Source organism: Sarcophilus harrisii, chromosome 5 (genome assembly GCF_902635505.1).
Source record: "Sarcophilus harrisii chromosome 5, mSarHar1.11, whole genome shotgun sequence".
Classification (NCBI taxonomy): domain Eukaryota; kingdom Metazoa; phylum Chordata; class Mammalia; order Dasyuromorphia; family Dasyuridae; genus Sarcophilus; species Sarcophilus harrisii.
In genome coordinates, this window is record NC_045430.1 from 114,469,561 (window position 1) to 114,489,337 (window position 19,777).

General features: G+C 33.2%; 1 protein-coding gene across 26 annotated transcripts in view; it reads left to right on the forward strand.

Moving 5' to 3' along the window:
* PLEKHA5 (pleckstrin homology domain containing A5) overlaps positions 1-19,777 on the forward strand; it is a 192,457-nt gene that overhangs the window by 79,167 nt on the left and 93,513 nt on the right. For 22 of the 26 annotated variants that reach the window (XR_004229542.1, XM_031938400.1, XM_031938401.1 and 19 more), the window contains 3 exons: positions 1,712-1,832; positions 14,068-14,172; positions 16,369-16,441. Coding sequence is in view for 23 of the 26 variants with exons in the window: in XM_031938400.1 (XP_031794260.1) it covers positions 1,712-1,832; positions 14,068-14,172; positions 16,369-16,441 (299 nt within the window). In the remaining 3 variants the exon portion in view is untranslated. Of the gene's footprint in view, positions 1-1,711; positions 1,833-14,067; positions 14,173-16,368; positions 16,446-16,648; positions 16,887-19,777 lie in introns of those variants that run through there. The other 4 variants (XM_031938402.1, XR_004229543.1, XM_031938404.1 and 1 more) reach the window with 4 other exon arrangements.

Consider the following 19,777-nt stretch of genomic DNA (forward strand, 5'->3'; position numbering starts at 1 on the left):
TTCCAAGTTATCATCAAAGTATTAATGACCATCCTTTGGATCCTGTGAATCAACTTGTTTAAAAATCTCTCTAATTATTTTTTGACTAGCCCATTGCTTCCCATCTTTTCAACAAGAATGGTAGGAAAGCCTTTAGCATGTGTGGCTAAAATTTAGGTAAATCATATTGACTACATCCTTCTTCTTTCAGCTTAGTAATCCTTGCAACAAAGAAATTTAATAGGCTGGCATGGCCTATTTTTACCAAAAGTGTGCTCACTCTTAATGATTTTTTTCTAGATATTACATATTCAGTAACTTTTCAAAAATAATAGTCTATCATTTCACCAGCAGTCAAAATCAAGTTCATACACCTCTAATTTACAGACTCTTTCTTTCTTTTTAAAAACATGAACTTGTTTCCATCCCTGATCCTATGACAGCTCATTCTCTGTGATCTTTCAGGAATCACTGACAGTAGTTCATCAATCAATCTTTTAATATACAAGGATGCAGCTCATTTGATCTCTGAGGCCATTGTGCCTGTTATTAATAGTAGCTCCCCCACACTTCTAATTTACCATTCCTAATCTGCTGTTGGCTGGCAAACCAAATAGCTAAGCTTGTCACAACTGTGTCTATAATCAAGAGTAAACACTTTCTGAATGAGTTTCTGAGGGACTTTTTCCTTTGAATAAAGTTAACAACAAACTTTTGTTCATAGAAATTGAGACAACTATTTTGATGGTATAGGGGACTTTTCATTTCTTGCTTTTCAACTTTTACAGGTGAGTGAATGTCATGATAAAATTTAAATCTGATCTTTGATATTAAGACTTTTCTTAGTATCATATTTAAATATGTAAAATAATTTCCAAAGCGACATGTATGTTTCAGTATAGCATATATTTATTTTGTGTGGAGCCTTACAGGGTAATTTCAATCTAAAATATGATTGTTATTGTTCATAAGATTTTTACTTCTTAATGTATGTTCTCTGTATTCTTTCTGCTCTATTCACTATAATTAACCCAGATCCTCTGCTCTAGAGGTATTCAGATTGAGAAATGCATCAGCATTAAGGGAATTGTATAGGGATGGTGGTAGAGTGGTCATGCCATTTTGAACTACCAGACAAAGCATGCCTAGGATAAGTAATCTTTTGTTACATCACCAAAAAGGAAAAAATGTTGTATAGAAGGCTTTTCTGCTTCACAGCATGGGAAATAAGAAGCACATTATAGAAAAGGAGAAGTGGCAAGAAGAAAAAAAGAGAACAGAAAGAAGGAAAAGGAGACTATGTTGCTTAATAAGATACATCATAGGAGAAGGCCATCTTGTGTACTGACAATAGTGATTTTTTTCAGACAAGTTCTATTTCAGCTTTCATTAATTTAAATTGTATCTAATAATTATTTTTGAGTCTTAGATATCTCACATGGCCTACTTACTGAGAAAAGTGGTACTGCCAAACCTCAATTTACAAATACTTTTGGGGGTGGAGGGTGCACAATATTCAAATCAAGAATTAAGTCAGTTCTTGATAGAATGTGTCATTATGGTCGTAAAAAGTCCATTAAGCTAGATGGGAATGATTAAATCTTATAAGCACAATAGCCAATGCCTCAAAAGTTTGAAAAAGCAGGCTACATTGCCACAAGTAGGAAACTTTCATTAACAAGTTATCTCCATACACAGCAAGTTCTAGTACTTTGGCATATTGTATTTTCAGGACTGCTACAGCTATGACCTCTGAAGAAAAGAAGGAACGACCCATAAGCATGATAAATGAAGCTGCTAACTATAATTTGACTTCAGATTATGCAGTGCATCCAGTGAGCCCTGTGGGCAGAGTAAGTTATACTTTCTGTTAATTATTGGTTAGCAAAGCTCATTGTTGTTTCACAGCATATTTTTATGTAACTAGAAATACCATATTAAGAATAATTAGAATTCACAATTAAATAGTTCTTATGAACACTTGAAGACAACAAGAAACTAAAATATAGTACGATTTGAATATTTATAATGTCCTGGTAGTATGAAGTTTTAATGTAAATTTGTATATAAATAAATATGTTTAAAGTTTTGCTATTATGATTTCTTTTAGAAGGCAGGAATTAATTTGTGTTTACTATAAAGAAATGATTTAGTTCCAGATTTTTAGAAGAGATAAATTAGAGACTAACCATATTTCTGTATCTTTTTCTTTGACAAACCTATAATCTGTATCACAGAATTCTTATTGCTGAATAAGAGATGAGTACTTCTATACTTGTTTAAGATTAGTGTAATTTTTTTCTGACATCATTGTGGTTTAGTTAAATGAATACGTAAAACTGCTGTCTTTTGTAATTCTTTTATGATGATCTCTAGCAAAATTTTATTTAATTCATCATTTTCAGCATGGTCTAATGGAAAGAATGTTGAAGTAAAAGTCAAAAAATGTGGTCTTTAATCCCAGTTTTGCCACAAACTAGCAATGTAACCTTGGGACAATCATTTAAATTTTCTTTTTACAACTGTCAAATGAAGGTTTTGACCAAATAACTAGTAAGATTTCTTCTGTTTTGCCAAATATTTACATATAAACAGTATTAATTGTGTGGATAAGTATGGATACATATGTGGATAAGTGGATGAGTAGTAACTCATCAAAGATAGGAATTGTGTCATGTTTTTAATGGTAAAAAAAAAAAAATTCTTTTAATGGTGCTTCAATGTATCTTTAATCCACTTATATGGGCACTCCCTTCTCTGCATCTAATGTCCACTGTCTAATCTTCTTATCTTGTGTGATTGGTCCATATCTTCCCATAATTTTTTAAAGGATCTACCCAGTGTGCTAGAAGTTGTCCTATAATTATCTTGAGATTGGTTTGCAGCTAAGGAGCTGTGGATCAGCTTACACCTGAGTCTCATTAAATGACCTGCCCACTTCCTTTTCTGAGAGTGTATCTCTCCATGATGTCCTTTATTTGGCTTCTCCTAACCAGTTCTTTGTTGGTCATCATTGCAGATGACCCACACCCACACTGTGTCTCTATTGCCCTTTGAATGACCTTCAGTCATAATTCTTCAGAGAGTATGGAATTCCAAGAATGGAATCCATACAGCAGCAATGAGAAGAGCATTGATTTTAAAAGCATGAGTCCCTTTTTCCAGGAAGATGTTTTAGATCACTGAAAGCGCTATACATTTTCCCAAATACAATCCAGCTCACTCTAATCTTTTATCTTGGTTTTGGGGCCAATTCATTGTGTTCCCAAAATATCTGTTGAAGTTGTATTTACTAAAGGATTAATTCTATAAATTGATTATACAGCTATATATCACAGTATGAACAAGAGACATTTTCCATCCACTATTGTTTTAGGTTTTTTATTGAGTAATTATGGATTTCATTTAAGAGATTACAAATTTGATGTAATCATTTCAGTCCTCTAGAGCAGTGTCAAACTCATGTAGAAGGGGATTTCTGTGGGCTGCATGTTGGCTTAGAAAACCAAAAATTTACATTATTTATTTTGCATTGTTTTTTTAACTTGTTAACTGTTTTCCAGTTACAAATTAATTTGGTTAGGGCCTCAAGTTTAACATCTCTCTTCTGGAAAAAGCTATAATATAAGAAACAAACACCTTTGGTAAAATACATCTGTTTTTTCCCTTGAATTATTTCAATAAGCAGTGGATAATCAAACAATTATCTCTGTTATTACATCATCAAGGAAGATTATTTTGCTATTGAGATGGATGCATAGAAGAATTTGCAAAGGAACATTTTGCTGTACTGAATCAAATGTTCCTTTAATATATGCTCAATAAGCAAAGTAATAGCTGGCATCCTCATAAATTCAGTCAGTTGTATTCTGGAGAAGAAGTGGATATACAAAAGATCTATCATTTTCATAGAGAACTCATTTCACCAAAGTAGATAAAAGCAATTTATTGATATATTAGTTGATAATTGCCCAGTTTCATAGCTTATAATTGTCAGAAAGTAGAATTTGTATCTGTCTTCTTGATTGCAAGCCCAGTTTTCTGTGTACAATGCCATAATATCTTCTGTAGAAGAGTGTTTGCAAAAACATTTCTGTACCTTTCTCATGTCTTTTTCAGTGATGTCTTTAATACATTTATAGGTTATCGTCATGAAATTTTTTGCAAAGTTGGAAAAGTAGGCATAGATTTATAGTCGTTTTTTTCCTCAATTTCCTTTCAAAAATAAGTACTTATCACTTCCCCTGCCAACATAGACCTTTCCTATATATATTTTGTTTACTCCAAGTATTATTGGGGAACGTGTTGCCATTTATACTCTTTTATTTAGTACTTGATTTTCACCTTTGTCCCTTGGTGGGGAAGAGAGAAATCTTGACATTTTTTTCTGGTTTTTTTTGTTTGTTTGTTTGGGGGAGAGTATCAACAGAAGAAACAATCCCCATAAATTGGAAGAGCATAGGATAGTTTACCTCTTAGATCTGTGGAAGAGGAAGGAATTTATGACCAAAGAAGAACTAGAGATCACTATTGACTACAAAATAGAAAATTTTGATTATAACAATTCCCTGAGAATCTTACAACCAAATAATATATTAAAAATTTGTCAGATTATAGAGCCAAAACCAATGTTTTCACAGGAAAGTCATTTATATACCACATTAATTATATAATCAGTGTTAGCCATTGGACATATTTGAAAATTTTAGCTAATGACTGAGTTTTGTTAGTTGAATAGAACCCATAACATCTTTAACCTTCTTGGTAATATTTTTTCCTGAAAAGATAGACAAGATCAGTATGTCAGACACAATTTCCTTTTTTTTTTTTTTTTTTTTTTAATGATCTTTTCTTTATTTCTTTTTTAGCTTTTTTATTTTCAACACTCACCCTTGTAAAACCTTGTATTCCAAATATTTTCTCTTTTCCTTCTCCCCACCTCCTCCCCTAGATGGCAAGTAATCCGGTATGTTAAATGTGTCCAATTCTTCTATACATATTTCCACAATTATCATGCTGTACAAGAAAAGTCAGATCAAAAAGGAAAAAGATGAGAAAGAAAACAAAAAGCAAAAACCAAGAAGAAAGGTGAAAATACCATGTTGTGAAAACATGTAGTCTCCTAAGGCTTCTTTCTGGATGTAGATGGCTTTCTCCATCATAAGTCTATTGGAACTGGCCTGAATCATCTCATTGTTGAAAAAAGCCAAGTCCTGCGCAATTGATCATCATGTAATCTTGCTATTGTGTACAGTGATCTCATTGTTCTGCTCACTTTACTTAACATCAGTACATGCAAATCTCTCCAGACCTCTCTGTAATCATTCTGCTGGTCGTTTCTTATAGAACAGTATTATTCCATAATATTCATATGCCATAGCTTATTAAGCCATTCCTCAACTAATGGACAGCCACTCAGTTTCCAAGGGCTGCTACATTTTTGCACATGTGGGTCCTTTTCCCTTTTTAAAGATCTTTTTGGGATGAAACATTGCTGGATCAAAGGGTATGCATGGTTTGGTAGCCCTTTGACCATACTTCCATATTGCTCTCCAGAATGGTTGGGTCAGTTCACAATTCCACCAACAATGTATTAGTGTCCCAGTTTTCCCACATCCCCTCCAACATTCATCATTATCTTTTCCTGTCATCTTAACCAATCTGACAGGTGTGTGATGGTATCTCAGAGCTGTCTTAATTTGCATTTCTCTGATCAATGGTAATTTATAGACACAATTTCTGATGCTCTCTAGATAATGAACTTAAAACTTATTGATCAAAAATGTCTATTGTTGTATGTGTAAACTATTGCTTATAAGCAGTTGGTTATCCCACTGTGATTTCAAACAAAGCTTATATTCAGTTTAAAGGGAAACATTACTTTGCTGTTCACTATACATTGACTGGGGTGAAAATTCTTGTTTCCAGCTATATCAGAGTAGCCCTAGTCATAATTACAGAGGACAAAAAGTCACATGCATCTAGAATAATAATGATGCAACTGTGTTGAAATTAAAACTACAAAGAAAGAGCAATGATTTAAAGGAAGTGCTGACTTTAGTTAAAATGCTGAATAAAATCATGGGTGTTAATAAACTTGCTGCTGAAAAAGTTGATACTGAAATGTCAAGAGAAAATGGAAAATACGACAGTGACAGTTTTCAAATGAAAAAATTGAACCAGTGGTCAAGAAGCTAAAGCAGAACTTGAAGAAGGAAGGAGAAGAGAAAGAAAATGATCTTGAAATGGGAAGTTTTTAGCAGATAGCATCCCCATTTCAGTTTTTAAAACTTTTATTGTTTTTAATAAGGAGATAGCATGTTATTTACTGAATTGAGTCCTTGTCATATCTTTGCCCTCCACTGAATGAATGGTGATTCTTGAGAGAGAGAGAGAGAGAGAGGAGTGAGATAATGTTAGTGTTTTTGGATGTTAAGGAGCAGGAAAGGAATTCATGAAAAAAGTGGCTGGGATTTAGAACTTTAGTTAAAATATGTATTGTTTTAAATAAAGCGAACTATTTAGCAATATTCCTTCCAACCCTTAAAAGTTTACACAAAGTCAATTTTCATTAAATGACTCATAAAATTATTGGTTGGTTTTTGAAGTGAAATAATAGGAGAACTCAAGAATATGGAAATTTCAGACTTTTCTTGAGCATTTGTGGGTCTTAAAAATGCAATAACAAACTCCCATAGGAACTAGATTAGGCACAGAGAAGATGCTATAAAATGATGAGAGTTATATAAGATGAACTTTACACATTATTAATAATTACTCCAAAGCATTTTAAAAATTATACAAAAATAGTTTCTACTTCCATTGCATAATATATCTTAATTATTTCCCACAATTGATCATCCTTATTAATGAAATTGGTATTTTAAGAAAATGTTAGTGAAGTATAGTGGAAACTAAGATTGTCTTAATGAAGAAATAGCTTTGCCTAGCATATTAAAAGTTTATATAAATAAGTGTTAAAGTTTAATATTATAAATAAGGTTATGATATATTCTTAATTAGGTTTTTTAAATTTTATTTTTAATATACTTTGCTTTATGAATCATGTTGGGAGAGAAAAATCAGAACAAAAGATAAAGACCAATGGAGAAGGGGGGGAGGAATAGAAGTGAACATAGCATGCATTGATTTACATAGGTTTTTTTTTAAAGCATTAATAAATAATATACATATAAATTGGTTAACCTTTTTAATAAAGCTTGAGAAAGACTAGTAGACTTTAAAGAAGATCTCTTCTGTCCTCTTTTGATTGTGTTATAAGGTCTTCAAATTTTCTAATATTAATTATGCTGATTCTGAATTTTTATAGCTTTCTTGCTTGAAAAATATTTTCATTGATAAAGAGCCAAAAGCATAATCATCCATTTTTCTTTGCAGCTTTGTTTGGTTCTGTTTATTTCTTCTTTAAATTCTCAATTGTTTGAACAGCAAGTAGAAAAATATTTTGTCGTTAAAATATAACCTGATTCTGCCATTACTTCAGTACTTTAAAAGATCTATGACATGATAAAGGTGCTCCCTCCAGTGGTTTAGCTGAGTTCCACAGGATGAGAAGGCATGATTCAGTTGGTTGCCTTCTATCCTATCATAAATCTTTCCCAGGCAGTTGGGAAATTTCTGTTTTCTTAAAAATTCCATTACGTCAGTAGCATATGGACTTTCCATCAGTGATCATTTATTCTTTTTTTTTTTCTGTTAGTATTTTTCTGATATTTTTATTTATTTATTTAATAGCCTTTTATTTACAGGTTATATGCATGGGTAACTTTACAGCATTAACAATTGCCAAACCTCTTGTTCCAATTTTTCACCTCTTACCCCCCACTCTCTCCCCCAGATGGTAGGATGACCAGTAGATATTAAATATATTAAAATATAAATTAAATACACAATAAGTATACATGACCAAACCGTTATTTTGCTGTACAAAAAGAATCAGACTCTGAAATACTGTACAATTAGCTTGTGAAGGAAATCAAAAATGCAGGTGGGCATAAATATAGGGATTGGGAATTCAATGTAATGGTTTTTAGTCGTCTCCCAGAGTTCTTTCTCTGGGCGTAGCTGGTTCAGTTCATTACTACTCCATTGGAAATGATTTGGTTGATCTCCTTGCTGAGGATGGCCAGGTCCATCAGAACTGGTCATCATATAGTATTGTTCTTGAAGTGTATGATGATCTCCTGGTCCTGCTCATTAATGATCATTTATTCTTGCTTCATGACCAACTCATCTCCTTTTTTAGGGCCCATTTTTCTGATAACATTCTTTGTACTGTTTTTTCATATCCATTCTTTCTTAGAAATATGCTTCAATCTATTCAAGTACCACATATGTTTTTCCATTATCCTTTGATTGATCTAAAACTTTAATTCTTTGGAGGATGTGGTATCCTATTCTTGGTAGCCATATAAAATCACTGGCACAATGTTGATGAAGTTTTTGTTTGTTTGGTTGGTTGTTGTTTTGTTTTTTTAAAACAGCCTTTCACTCTTCTTTACAAAGGTGGATGACTGAACATAGAACGCTGCATATAATATTTAAGTATTTTGTTAAGCTTGTTTTTATTGCTTAGCTGGGTTTTCTTTTCTTCTTGATTATCAGAGGAGATGACTGATGTTGGAGTGAGGGGGGGGGGAATACATTGAAGTAGAAACAAATTGAATTTAATATTTTTCCCATGGGGATGTGAAACTTGAAATTACATTCTGTTCAATTACCCAATGCAATCAGTTTACTTTTTTTTATCCACTTATAAAATCTAGAGCCACTGCATTCTTTAAGAGGAGTTACAAACTCCTTGTTTCTTATTGTCAGTTCCATACTGTCTTCTTCCACCACTCAGCAAATTTTCCTCCTTTCAGATTCAATATCTCTTTCTATTCACTCTATGTCACCAATCCTGGAACTTTGTTGCAGTTAATTCCTATCTCTCAGATAAGGCTTCCTAATTTTTTAATGAGTTCAGTCTTCCTCTCTACTCCTTTTATTTAGAAACTTAATTATATACATCCCTTCAAATACTCTGGTCTACTATTTGATTAGCATCCTCTGCCTTCTTCTCTGGGAGTACCTTCCATCTATTCTATCCTATCTATATTCTTCCATCATTCTATATGTATCTTGTTTGTATACGTGTATGTAACTTATAGAGAAGAAATAGCATAATGAACAGAACCAGGAAAATCTAGGTTCAAGGTTCCCTTTGATACATGCTTGTGTTTTGTGTGTCCTTGAGTAATTTTTCTGAGTGTCTCCACTTCCTAAGATAATAGTTTGGAGAGATGCTCATCTTGATTCAGTTTCCTTTGCCAGGTCAGTTACCATCCACTGTTATGTGCAGTGTATCCACTGCCCCAAAACTCTCAGATTCAATTATCATTTGGAGTATATGACATATGGAGGTGATTCCCAGCTCTGTCACCCTCTTTTCCCATAACAGTGCCTATCTAGGCAGCTGAGTGGTGCAAGGCAGCTGGAGTCAGGAAGTTACATACTAGCAGTATTGGCCCAGGCAACCTTTCTGCCTCCGTTTTCCTCATCTGTAAATTTTATAGATAACACACTAAACACTAAGTGTCTACTTCGTGCCAGGCACAGAGTTCTGCTAAGAACATAGAGTACAAATGGACACATCAAGATAGTTCTTATCCTCAGGCTGATGGTCTGATGGCGTAAATGACACTCAAAAGTCAGCTGAAAATATGTGTAGGTGGCAGTGGTGGTGGTTGGGTTTTGATTTTGTTCTTTATGGAGAGATGGAGGGGCAGTGCTTTGTGCAAGCATGTGGTGAAGAAACAAGTCCCAAATAAGTCTAGCTGGGTGGGAAAACGGGGAACTACATCTTCTGGGACACTTCATGCAACCTGGCACCAACTTTAGGAGTCTGGGGAGACAAAAGGAGCTGTTTGTAAAGCACTGTATAGGTGCCCATCAAGTGCAATATGTAGAAAACGACAGAACTCCTTGTGTTCTCATGTTCTCACACTTCATGCAGACTTCTCAGTCAACTGGGGTTTCCCTTTGGTCTCCTCTGCAGGCAGTTATTGTTCAGCATCTGGCAATTCTTCTTCACAAGCTCAGCATCCTCTTAGCTCTGGCTAGTCCCTACTCTTAATATAGGCCATCATCTCATCTTGCTTAGGTAATTGACAGGCCTCCTGATTGGTCTCTTGAATGTTTGTCTCTTATTCTTTTAAATCTATCTTCCACAGCTGTTACAGTCATCTTCCTGGAAACACCAATCTGACCATGACTGTGCTTTCATTGGCCACTTGTTCCTTGGCTTGGCATTTGAAGTCTTCACAGTCAGACTCATTTTACATACTTAATTCTGTGCATTCTGCTCTGCTTCCCTCCTGAACTTTTATCCAGGTGTTCCTTCAAACCCAACATCAAGGTGCAACTGTGAGGCCCCCATTTGTTAATACTTTGGCCTTTTTCAAATTATCTTCTTGAGGCAGCTAAGTGGCACAATGGATAGAGCACCAGCCCTGACATCAGGAGAACCTGAGTTCAAATCTGGCCTCAGACACTTAACACCTTCTGGCTGTGTGACCCTGAGCAAGTCACTTAAGCCCAATTGGCTCTGCAAAAAAAAAGAAAGAAAAGAAAATTTTTTAAAAATTAAATTATCTTCTCAGTTAACTTGTGTACATATTCTGCTCCCTAGGTAAATTAATTGCTTAAGGACAGAAGCTTTTTTTGCTTTTATCTTTGTATCTTCATCTTGTATAGTTCCACGCATGGGGCAGGTGCCCAGGAAATGCTTGTAAAATTTATAAAAAAGCTCTTTAAGGGATGAGGATGAGTTTAAGAGAAATTAAATTATTTATTCAAGAGGATTCACATAACCCTTAAATGCCAGAATCCAGAATTTAAATCCAGGCATTTTTATTCAACCTATATACCCACAGTCTCCCCATACACTTTGACACTTGAAGACTCCGTGAATAGAGGGCTGAGCCTGAGTCATCTTTCTGAATTCACATGTGGCCTTTACTAGCTGTGTGACCCTGGGCAAGTCACTTTACCCTGTTTGCCTCACTTTCTTCTTCTGTGTGGAAAGTTAAGGTGTGGTTTCTTTTGAGTATTTGAGGGTCTCATTTAGGTAATCCTATGAAAGTTTGTGATATCCACAAGTAGAAAAATCTCGGGTTCTCACTGTTCATTAAGAATTTTTTTCCCATCATAATTCTTTACTTGAAGTTCTGGGACAGTGGCAAATTTAAGGAACATATGGCCTTGTTGATATTTTTAAAAAGAAGTTAATAGAGTTTTCTATATTAGGTCTTTCAAAGATCTTGAAAATTCTTAATATTCATTATTAATATAATTAATTTTAAATTATATATGTTATATGTAGTAAATATTGATTCTTAAAAGGAGAACATCATTTTACTCTACCCAATCAAATGTGGTTTGTTTTGTTTTTTCATAGTCAACAAACAATAATTACAATGTGATCATTTATTCTTTCTATCTTTCAGTCAAGTGTTAATTTAAAGCTATGGTCTGGGGGCAGCTAGTTGGCATAGTGGATAGAGCACTGGCCCTGCAGTCAGGAGTACCCAAGTTCAGATGTGACCTCGGACACTTAATACTTACTAACTGTAACCCTGGGCAAGTTAACGTAACCCTAATTATCATCCTCTCCCATCCCCTCATAAAAAGCTGTGATCTAGTATAGAAAAGCCATATCCTTCCTTCATTAAAGGTGGCTTATAATGATGAAGAAATTTTTCTTATTAAGTTTATAGATATAGGAAAATACAAGCACAGGCTGATAATTATTCACATTGTCTCAGTTTTCTTTGATAGTAATGATGAGACTTTTTTTTTCCTCCAAAATTATTCACTTTCTTTACCATTCCCAGAATTGCTGAGAATCTTCAACAATCTCAAAAGACTTCCTTGGTGTATGCTTAGTCTAATCAAACTGGAAAGAGTTAGATTTTAGAGTTAGCATATCTCAATTAAGATGTTGTTTTTATCACTTTACAGGTGTGACAGATATGTTCCTCAGTCTTTTAGGGTCTCGTTCACAACTGTAAATGGACTATATGACTTCTAAAATTCTTTCCACTAAAATATCTATAATTCTATGGTGTTTTCTCAACAAAACTGTAATGTTAAGGGCCAAATGTGATTTCACGGTCTTTGATTGGGGGGGGAGGGGTGCTATAAAAATCTTGACAGATTGTTTCCCTCCTTTTTGTCTTCCAATTTCTTAAATGCATTAAGAATGATTTGGCTCATCAACCTTTATACTTCATTTTTTTTCCTCCACTTTTTTTTTTTTTTTACTGTTTTGTGAGATATTATTGATGATCTCTCACTCAACGTTTTACTCCTGATAACAAGTTCTGTATCTCACTAGTATGACCCTTGGCAATCTTCTCTTTCCACTTAGCAAATAGAGCAAATATTTGCTGATTATATTGGTTTCTGGCCTCTTTCATTATCCTCTTTGAGGTGACTGAAACACCTTAGGAAATGGTGACCTCTTTTACAATATCCCTTTTTTCCCCATCTCGATAGCTTGTGTAAATAGATCCTGTTGAAGTTCTTTTAATTTTATGCCCTTTCTTTATATTTTTTTATTCTTTATTCTAATTTGTTAGCAATTATTTTGATCTTTGTTGTGGAAAGTTAATGGTATAATTATACCCAGACAGTTAATTCAGAAATGATTACTTATTGAAGTAACTAGTCATTTCTTATCTTTCAGAACATACTCAGTTTTATTTTTGGTGATATTTGTTGCTCACTATACATAAGATCTTTAAAATCTTTTCTTAAATTATTCATCACACACACACACATATGTATATCTATATGTGTAGTTTTCACATCTTTTATAGTATTCAGACCTTGAATTTATTTTGTTTGTATGCTGTTTTAAAATTTTTTTTACTATTCTCCCCTGTACCTCACTTTTGAAAGTCCTTATAATTAAAGTATAGGTTGATTTAACTTAGAGGGATTTTTTTTTAATATAGCTTTTTATTTACAAATATATGCATAGGTAATTTTTCAGCATTGACAGTTGCAAATCCTTTTGTTCCAACTTTTTCCCTCCCCTCACCCTTTCTCCCAGATGGCAGGTTGACCAATACATGTTAAGTATGTTAAAGTATAAGTTAAATACAATATATGTGTACATGTCCAAACAGTTATTTTGCTGTATAAAAAGAGTCGGACTTTGAAATAGTGTACAATTAGCCTGTGAAGGAAATCAAAAATGCAGGCAGACAAAAATAGAGGAATTGGAAATTCTAAGTAGTGGTTCACAGTCATCTTCCAGAGTTCTTTCTCTAGGTATAGCTGGTTCAGTTCATTACTGCTCTATTGGAACTGATTTGGTTCATCTCATTGTTGAAGTGGGCCACATCCATCAGAATTGATCATCATATAGTATTGTTGTTGAAGTAAATAATTATCTTCTGGTCCTGCTCATTTCACTCAGCAACTTAGAGTGATTTAGCAAGTTATCTGAACTGTCAAAATTTTAATGACTTTTTTAAAACAGTTTTTTCATACTTGAGAAAAATATTTGGTATACAACCGAATCTTCATTGTAATTCTTTAAAAAGAGGAAGAGATTAAAATTTTTCCATATTATAAGTCTCATGAAAATCCACTGCCATGAAATCATAGATTTAGAGTTGAAAGAGACCTTGAATATTACAGATGAGGAATTTGAGACCCGGAAAAGTTAACTGTTTTCCCCTAATCACATCAGTGGTAACTTAGCTGAGCCAAGGTTCTGGTTCAAATTTTCTTAATAGTTCATATCCCATATTCTTTATTTTACTACTCTATCTTTCCAATCAGTAAGAACTTTTATTCACGTGTCATTTTTCCAAGATTTAAAAAATATTTTGTAAAATATTTTCTCTAGTACTTTATTTAAATTCATTGAACATTTAGGATGTTTGCCATATGCGAAACAATGTGTTAGGCACTAAACAAGCTACAAAATAAATGAAAATTTCTCATAATCATAGAGTAATGTTTTGATCACATCGGTATCCATTTCATTTTCTAACTTTTCATTCCATTTAGTCTTCACGGTCTTCAAAAAAAGTTCATAATTTTGGAAAGAGATCAAACTCAATTAAAAGGAATCCCAATGCACCTGTTGTCAGACGAGGTTGGCTTTACAAACAGGTACTTTTTAATTTTTTATGCAATATTAGGTGAAACATTGAATCTTATGGGTGTAAAAATGAAATTTGAAGTTTGCAGAGGTTATCTTTTCTTGATTTCCGATTGTCAAGTCTATTAGAGAAACAATGAAAATTATAACAGAATTTTCATCATTTTAAAATTGAGTCTACTTTGAGGGTTTTTTTATGGAAGAGAATAAAAGATGAAAATTAATTTGTTTTGGAAGATGTAAAGATAAATGTATCAGAATTACCTCGTTAGGGTATAAATTTAATTCAGAAATTCTTATACCTCAAGAAAAATGTGCCTAAGGTCCTATTCTCTTCTGTAAATATCTAAGCATATATGTGTACTTGTGCCTATATACAATTTCACTTCAGCTTTGACAAATTGATTGTCAAAATATTTAACATGAGTCATCTTGAGTAGGTACTTCCTCTTCATGTTTGTGCCCAACTCCAACATTTAGAGATGTCATTTTGGTCCTCTTTGAGGACAAAGGACAACAATCAGTTAACTCCCTCTACAAATGGAGAGTACACAGAAATTAATTTTAGGTACTCAAAAGTATTTTTTAATATTGCTAAAAAAAATTTTTTTTACACTATGTATTATTGTTTTGGTTCAGCATTTGTTTTACTGCCTTCTTAAATGGAGTTAACTACATGGTATGAATATTATAATTAGGAAATAATGGTACAGTGGTGATTTCATGGTATGTTGAAGTATATTGAATATATTTGAATATTGGTTGAATATTGAATTGAATATTGAAGTATATTTTCTTTATCAGCACAATTGGAGAGAGAGTGAAATGGAAAGCTGACCTTGAAGTCAGGAAGTTCAAATTCTATCTCTGATACATATTACAATATAAATGAATTCTTTTGGTAACTACTTCTATACTTTAGAATTTCAGAAAAGGTGCTCACTTTCATTGGTGTGCCCCTCCCCCCTCCTGCCCCCGGCAGGATTACCAGTGAAATAACAGCCCTTGAATACACACACAACACACTTTTATACAAACATATTATTTGCCATTCTTCTCTTTCACTAGAAGAGTAAATAATGAATTGTCATAATTGTGTTTAAATAAAAAGGCCTGAATGACTTTTCTCTAATTAAAGTATATGAATGTTAACACATAGAAGCTCTTTTTTAACTGGTCAGTTTTTAAGGTTCATTTGTTAGTTTTCAGCCCTGCATAAGATTGCTGAGTTTAATGGATGAGTAAGATCTTATTATATGTATATGTTTATCATGTATGCCCTTTATTTGATAGTACAAGTGGTTTTCTGTACAAACTGTAGTAAATGTGCTAAATGACTATTCAGAGCCTATTAGGTGACTTGACAATTTTTAATTTGCTCAAGATAGTTCCAAATAACCAATTAATTGCTTTAATTTCAGAATTGTTTTTAAATGGTTATAGTAACAAGGAAATTATTTAATAGTTATATTCTTAAATTCATTTAAAATTTGTTGTTTTTTTTGAAGGATAAGTTCTCTGAAGGGTCAGTGTATATTCTTTCTCTTTGGTTTTGCCATTTACAATATGTAGGTTTTGTGGCTTTTTTTTTTTTTTAAGAAGGAAATGCATAATTCTGTGTAAGATTGATACATTTTTATGAACTTCATTCAGGCAAAACATGTGTTGCCAGATGGTAAACCTGTTCTTTCAACTGAGCAAATGTTGATCAGAAATTATGTTTTTAAAATAGTGTTGATAGAATTTGTTCCACATCAGGATACTCTTCACTATCATTTCAAATTCCATTATCTATAGGTATGATTTAAATAGTTATATTGTTCCTATTGTGTATTAGCAACTTAGTATTTCTAGATTGCCAGAAAGCACATATTGCTTATTATCCTCTTGCCAGCCAGTAATCATGCCCAAAAGAATGTATTTAAAATTGCTTAATAATACCATTTTCTTTATATAAGTTACTTCAGAGTTCAGTAGGCTTGGGAAAACTTCTGACTGTGGGATTCTTTAATGACAAAACTATATATTAAACGTCAGCTTAGTTTTTTTGTTGTTGTTGTTGTTTTAAGGATCATGTATAATTCATTATGGAATTTTCTTTGTTTTTGAGCTTTAAGTTTATGGTTCTGAGTATTATAAATGTATCAGAAGTCATCTTAAATTGTTGGAAATGAGAGTTATTCTGAAAACATGCTAATTTAATGCAGGATAGCACTGGTATGAAGCTGTGGAAGAAACGCTGGTTTGTGCTTTCTGACCTGTGCCTCTTCTATTATAGAGGTGAGTATCCAGAAGTCCAGAGTCTGTTGTTTCACCTCGACTAGATTCCCCTCTAATTTTTGTTCCATAAATTGATAGTATTGGAGCAGATATTCTCTTGTTTAACTCAGAAAATCTTTGACTCTAAAGAAATGTTGTAAGAAAAAGAAAAAATATTTTTAATAGCAATATTTTGCTATTTTTTTCCTGTTAATGCATGGTTCAAAGTCATAGAATCTTGGACGTAGATGGCACCTCAGAGAACAACTTATTCAGCATAAAAGAACAAGAATCCATTCTGCAGCATTCCTATGCCTACTTTCTACCATACTGTTTTCCAGTTTTCCCATCACTTTTGTCAAATTGTGAGTTCTTATATCAATTATGCCAATCCAAGGGCTGTTTTTGAATGTTATCATTGGAGTCTTTGGGTTTATCAAACAATAGATTAACTATATATAGTCAATGACTATTGTATCTTTTGTACTTAATCTATTCCATTGTTCCACCATTCTGTTTCTTAGCCAGTACCAAATGGTTTTGATGTCTTCATAATATATTTTATATTATTTTTTAAAATAATACAGTTTTAGGTCCAGTAAGTACAACTAGGCTACCTTCCTTTGCATTTTTTCTCATTAATTCCCTTGATATTGTTGATTATTTATTCTTCCAGATGAGTTTTGTTATTATTTTTTCCTAGTGATATAAAATAATTTTTGGTAGTCTGATTGGTATGGCATTGAGCAAGTAATTTAGGTAGAATTGTTATTTTTTATTATATTAGTTCAGCCTATTTTTGAGCAATTGATATTTTTCCAGTTGTTTAGATCTGATTATTTGTGTGGAAAATGTTTTGGTATTGTGTTCATATAGTTCCTGGGTTCAATATTTTTTAGAATAGTAATTCCAACACTTAAATCATATCTGGCACGTATTACTAAATGCTTTTTGATTAATTAATTGGTTGATTCATACATTCATTCATTGCTCAAGCCTTGGCTTGAAGACCTTGAGCCTGGGGGAATTTGTTATATGTATATCAAGGGGGTTAGATGATAGAAATTATGATTGGGATAATTATGGTTTATCAGTTCTAAATCTTTGGAACTATGTATGACATTCTGAGGCAACTCATTCTACTTCTGGATAGCCCTAAATTTTCCTTAAAGGAAAGTCACCTGAAAGTTGTTGAATAAGTCTAAATTGGTCTCTTTTCAGCTTCTATCTATGGTCCTCTTTGTACCTCCCAGGGCCATGTAGAAGTCTCTTCCACGTGAGATACCTTTAAGACTGTCTTTTCAGGCAAAAATCCTTAGTTTCTTCCACAATCTTCCTTTAGCCACATATTTAGATCCTTCACCATACTATTTAGGCTCCTGGATATGTTCTACCTTTTATCGGTGTCCTTTACAAAATGTAGCATTCCCAATTTAATCCAGAACTTGAAAAATATTTATTAAGTACATACTACATATCAGGAACATAACTAGGAAAATAAGCATTCAACAATCGTGGATGTTGCTTTCTCTCAGCAGCATTAGCCAACACCATCATTGCTTGTGTGTGTGTGTGTGTATGTGTGTGATTTCCTATGTGCTAAATACTTTAAAAAATATTACCTGATTTGAACCTTTCAAGATCTCAAATCGATCTTCCTGAATATTGGCTCAGCTCTCCATCCACTTTATTGTGTAGCTGTATCATGTATATAAGCATATACAAAATGAATTTTGTAATTTGGGGATGTAAAACACCAGTAGTTGTGAAAGATTAGAAAAGGTTTCATGTTCAAGATGAATCTCAAAAGAAGAAAGGGAAATAATCAACCTCACTCTCTTTTCTTGAATCTTCAAAGTCCAGGAACAGAACAAAATTCAGAATGCAGTGAATGATCTTGACACTCCACAATATCTGCTTTAGGTACCTTTATGGCCCTTATAACAGATGGTTTTCATCAATCCATTCCACCAAAGAAAGTCTCTAGAATAAACATCCCTCTAACTTACAGACTGCTTTGAGGTCTGCCAGTTATCCTCAACCTGATTTTTTTTTTTTTTTTTTTTTTTATGTGTGCAGAACCGAACAGTTTTCTTGTTGCTCAGGGAGAATTGGATTTAGAAGGTATCAATAACCTGGGAAGAACAAAAATGCAAGCAGTTTACATTCATTTCCTAGTGTTCTTTCTTTGGATGTAGCTGCTTCTGTCCATCCTTGATCAATTGAAACTAAGTTAGATCTTGTCTTTTCAACCTGATTTTTAATCTGTCTGCCAGGGTGGTAAACTGGAGTGTGACCATTAAATATGTTAGGGCTTCTTAGAGCTACAGGTAAAGTCAGATGAATGAGATGGACACCAAACATTCAGAAGCAGCCCTTGAACTGGCAAGCCCTCGCTAGCCAGAAAAATAAAAATATATTTGCTTCTAAATATCCCAATTTAATAAATCTCACTTTACTAACCTGATTTCATTAATCCCAAATTTATAAAAGGAATATTAATGTAAAGAACCCAGGAATCTCATTTGGCACTCTTATGTTTTTGTGGGGTCAGTGCTGCTTCATATAAAACAGCCTCATATAAATGCTTCATAGTAAGAGACCTTTTGGTATTTCTCACAGTCCCTGATTAGGTCCAAAACCACCATGTGCAAAATTCTGCTCTCTAGCAAAGATACTTCATAATGAGCCTCCAATGTAGAGAGGTGTTTTTCTTGTTTTGTTTTCTTTTGTTTTTAATTTGAACCAAATACACTGGCAGATATGGTAGGTTTTGCTTTACTCTTTTTTTCCTGCATAGAGTAAAAGAAGGGTTAGTAGGGAGCTGTAATGTAAAAGAAAAAAATAACTAGTCATAAATTTTTTTTTTCTAATTGAAAGCAAAGCGTTTATATAAATACAAAATTGCAAGCTTTTTTGCTATTGTGGTAATCTTATATCCTGACTCTTGGTTTTTGTTCAGGTTGGTTTGGTTTTTTAGTATAATGAAATATTTTTTCTCTCTCTCTTTTTTTTTTTTTAAATTATAATTTTTTATTGACAGAGACTATACCTGGGTAATTTTTTTTTACAACCCTTGCACTCACTTCTGTTCCGACTTTTCCCCTCCCTCCCTTCACCCCCTCCCCCAGATGGCAAGCAGTCCTATCTATACAAGTTAAATATGTCACAATGTATCCTAGATACAATATATGTGTGCAGAACTGAACAATTCTCTTGTTGCACAGGAAGAATTGGATTCAGAAGATTAAAAATAACCTGGGAAGAAAAACAAAAATGCAAGCAGTTTACATTCATTTCCCAGTGTTCTTTCTTTCTTTCTTTATTTATTTTGTTATTATTATAGTAACTTTTTAT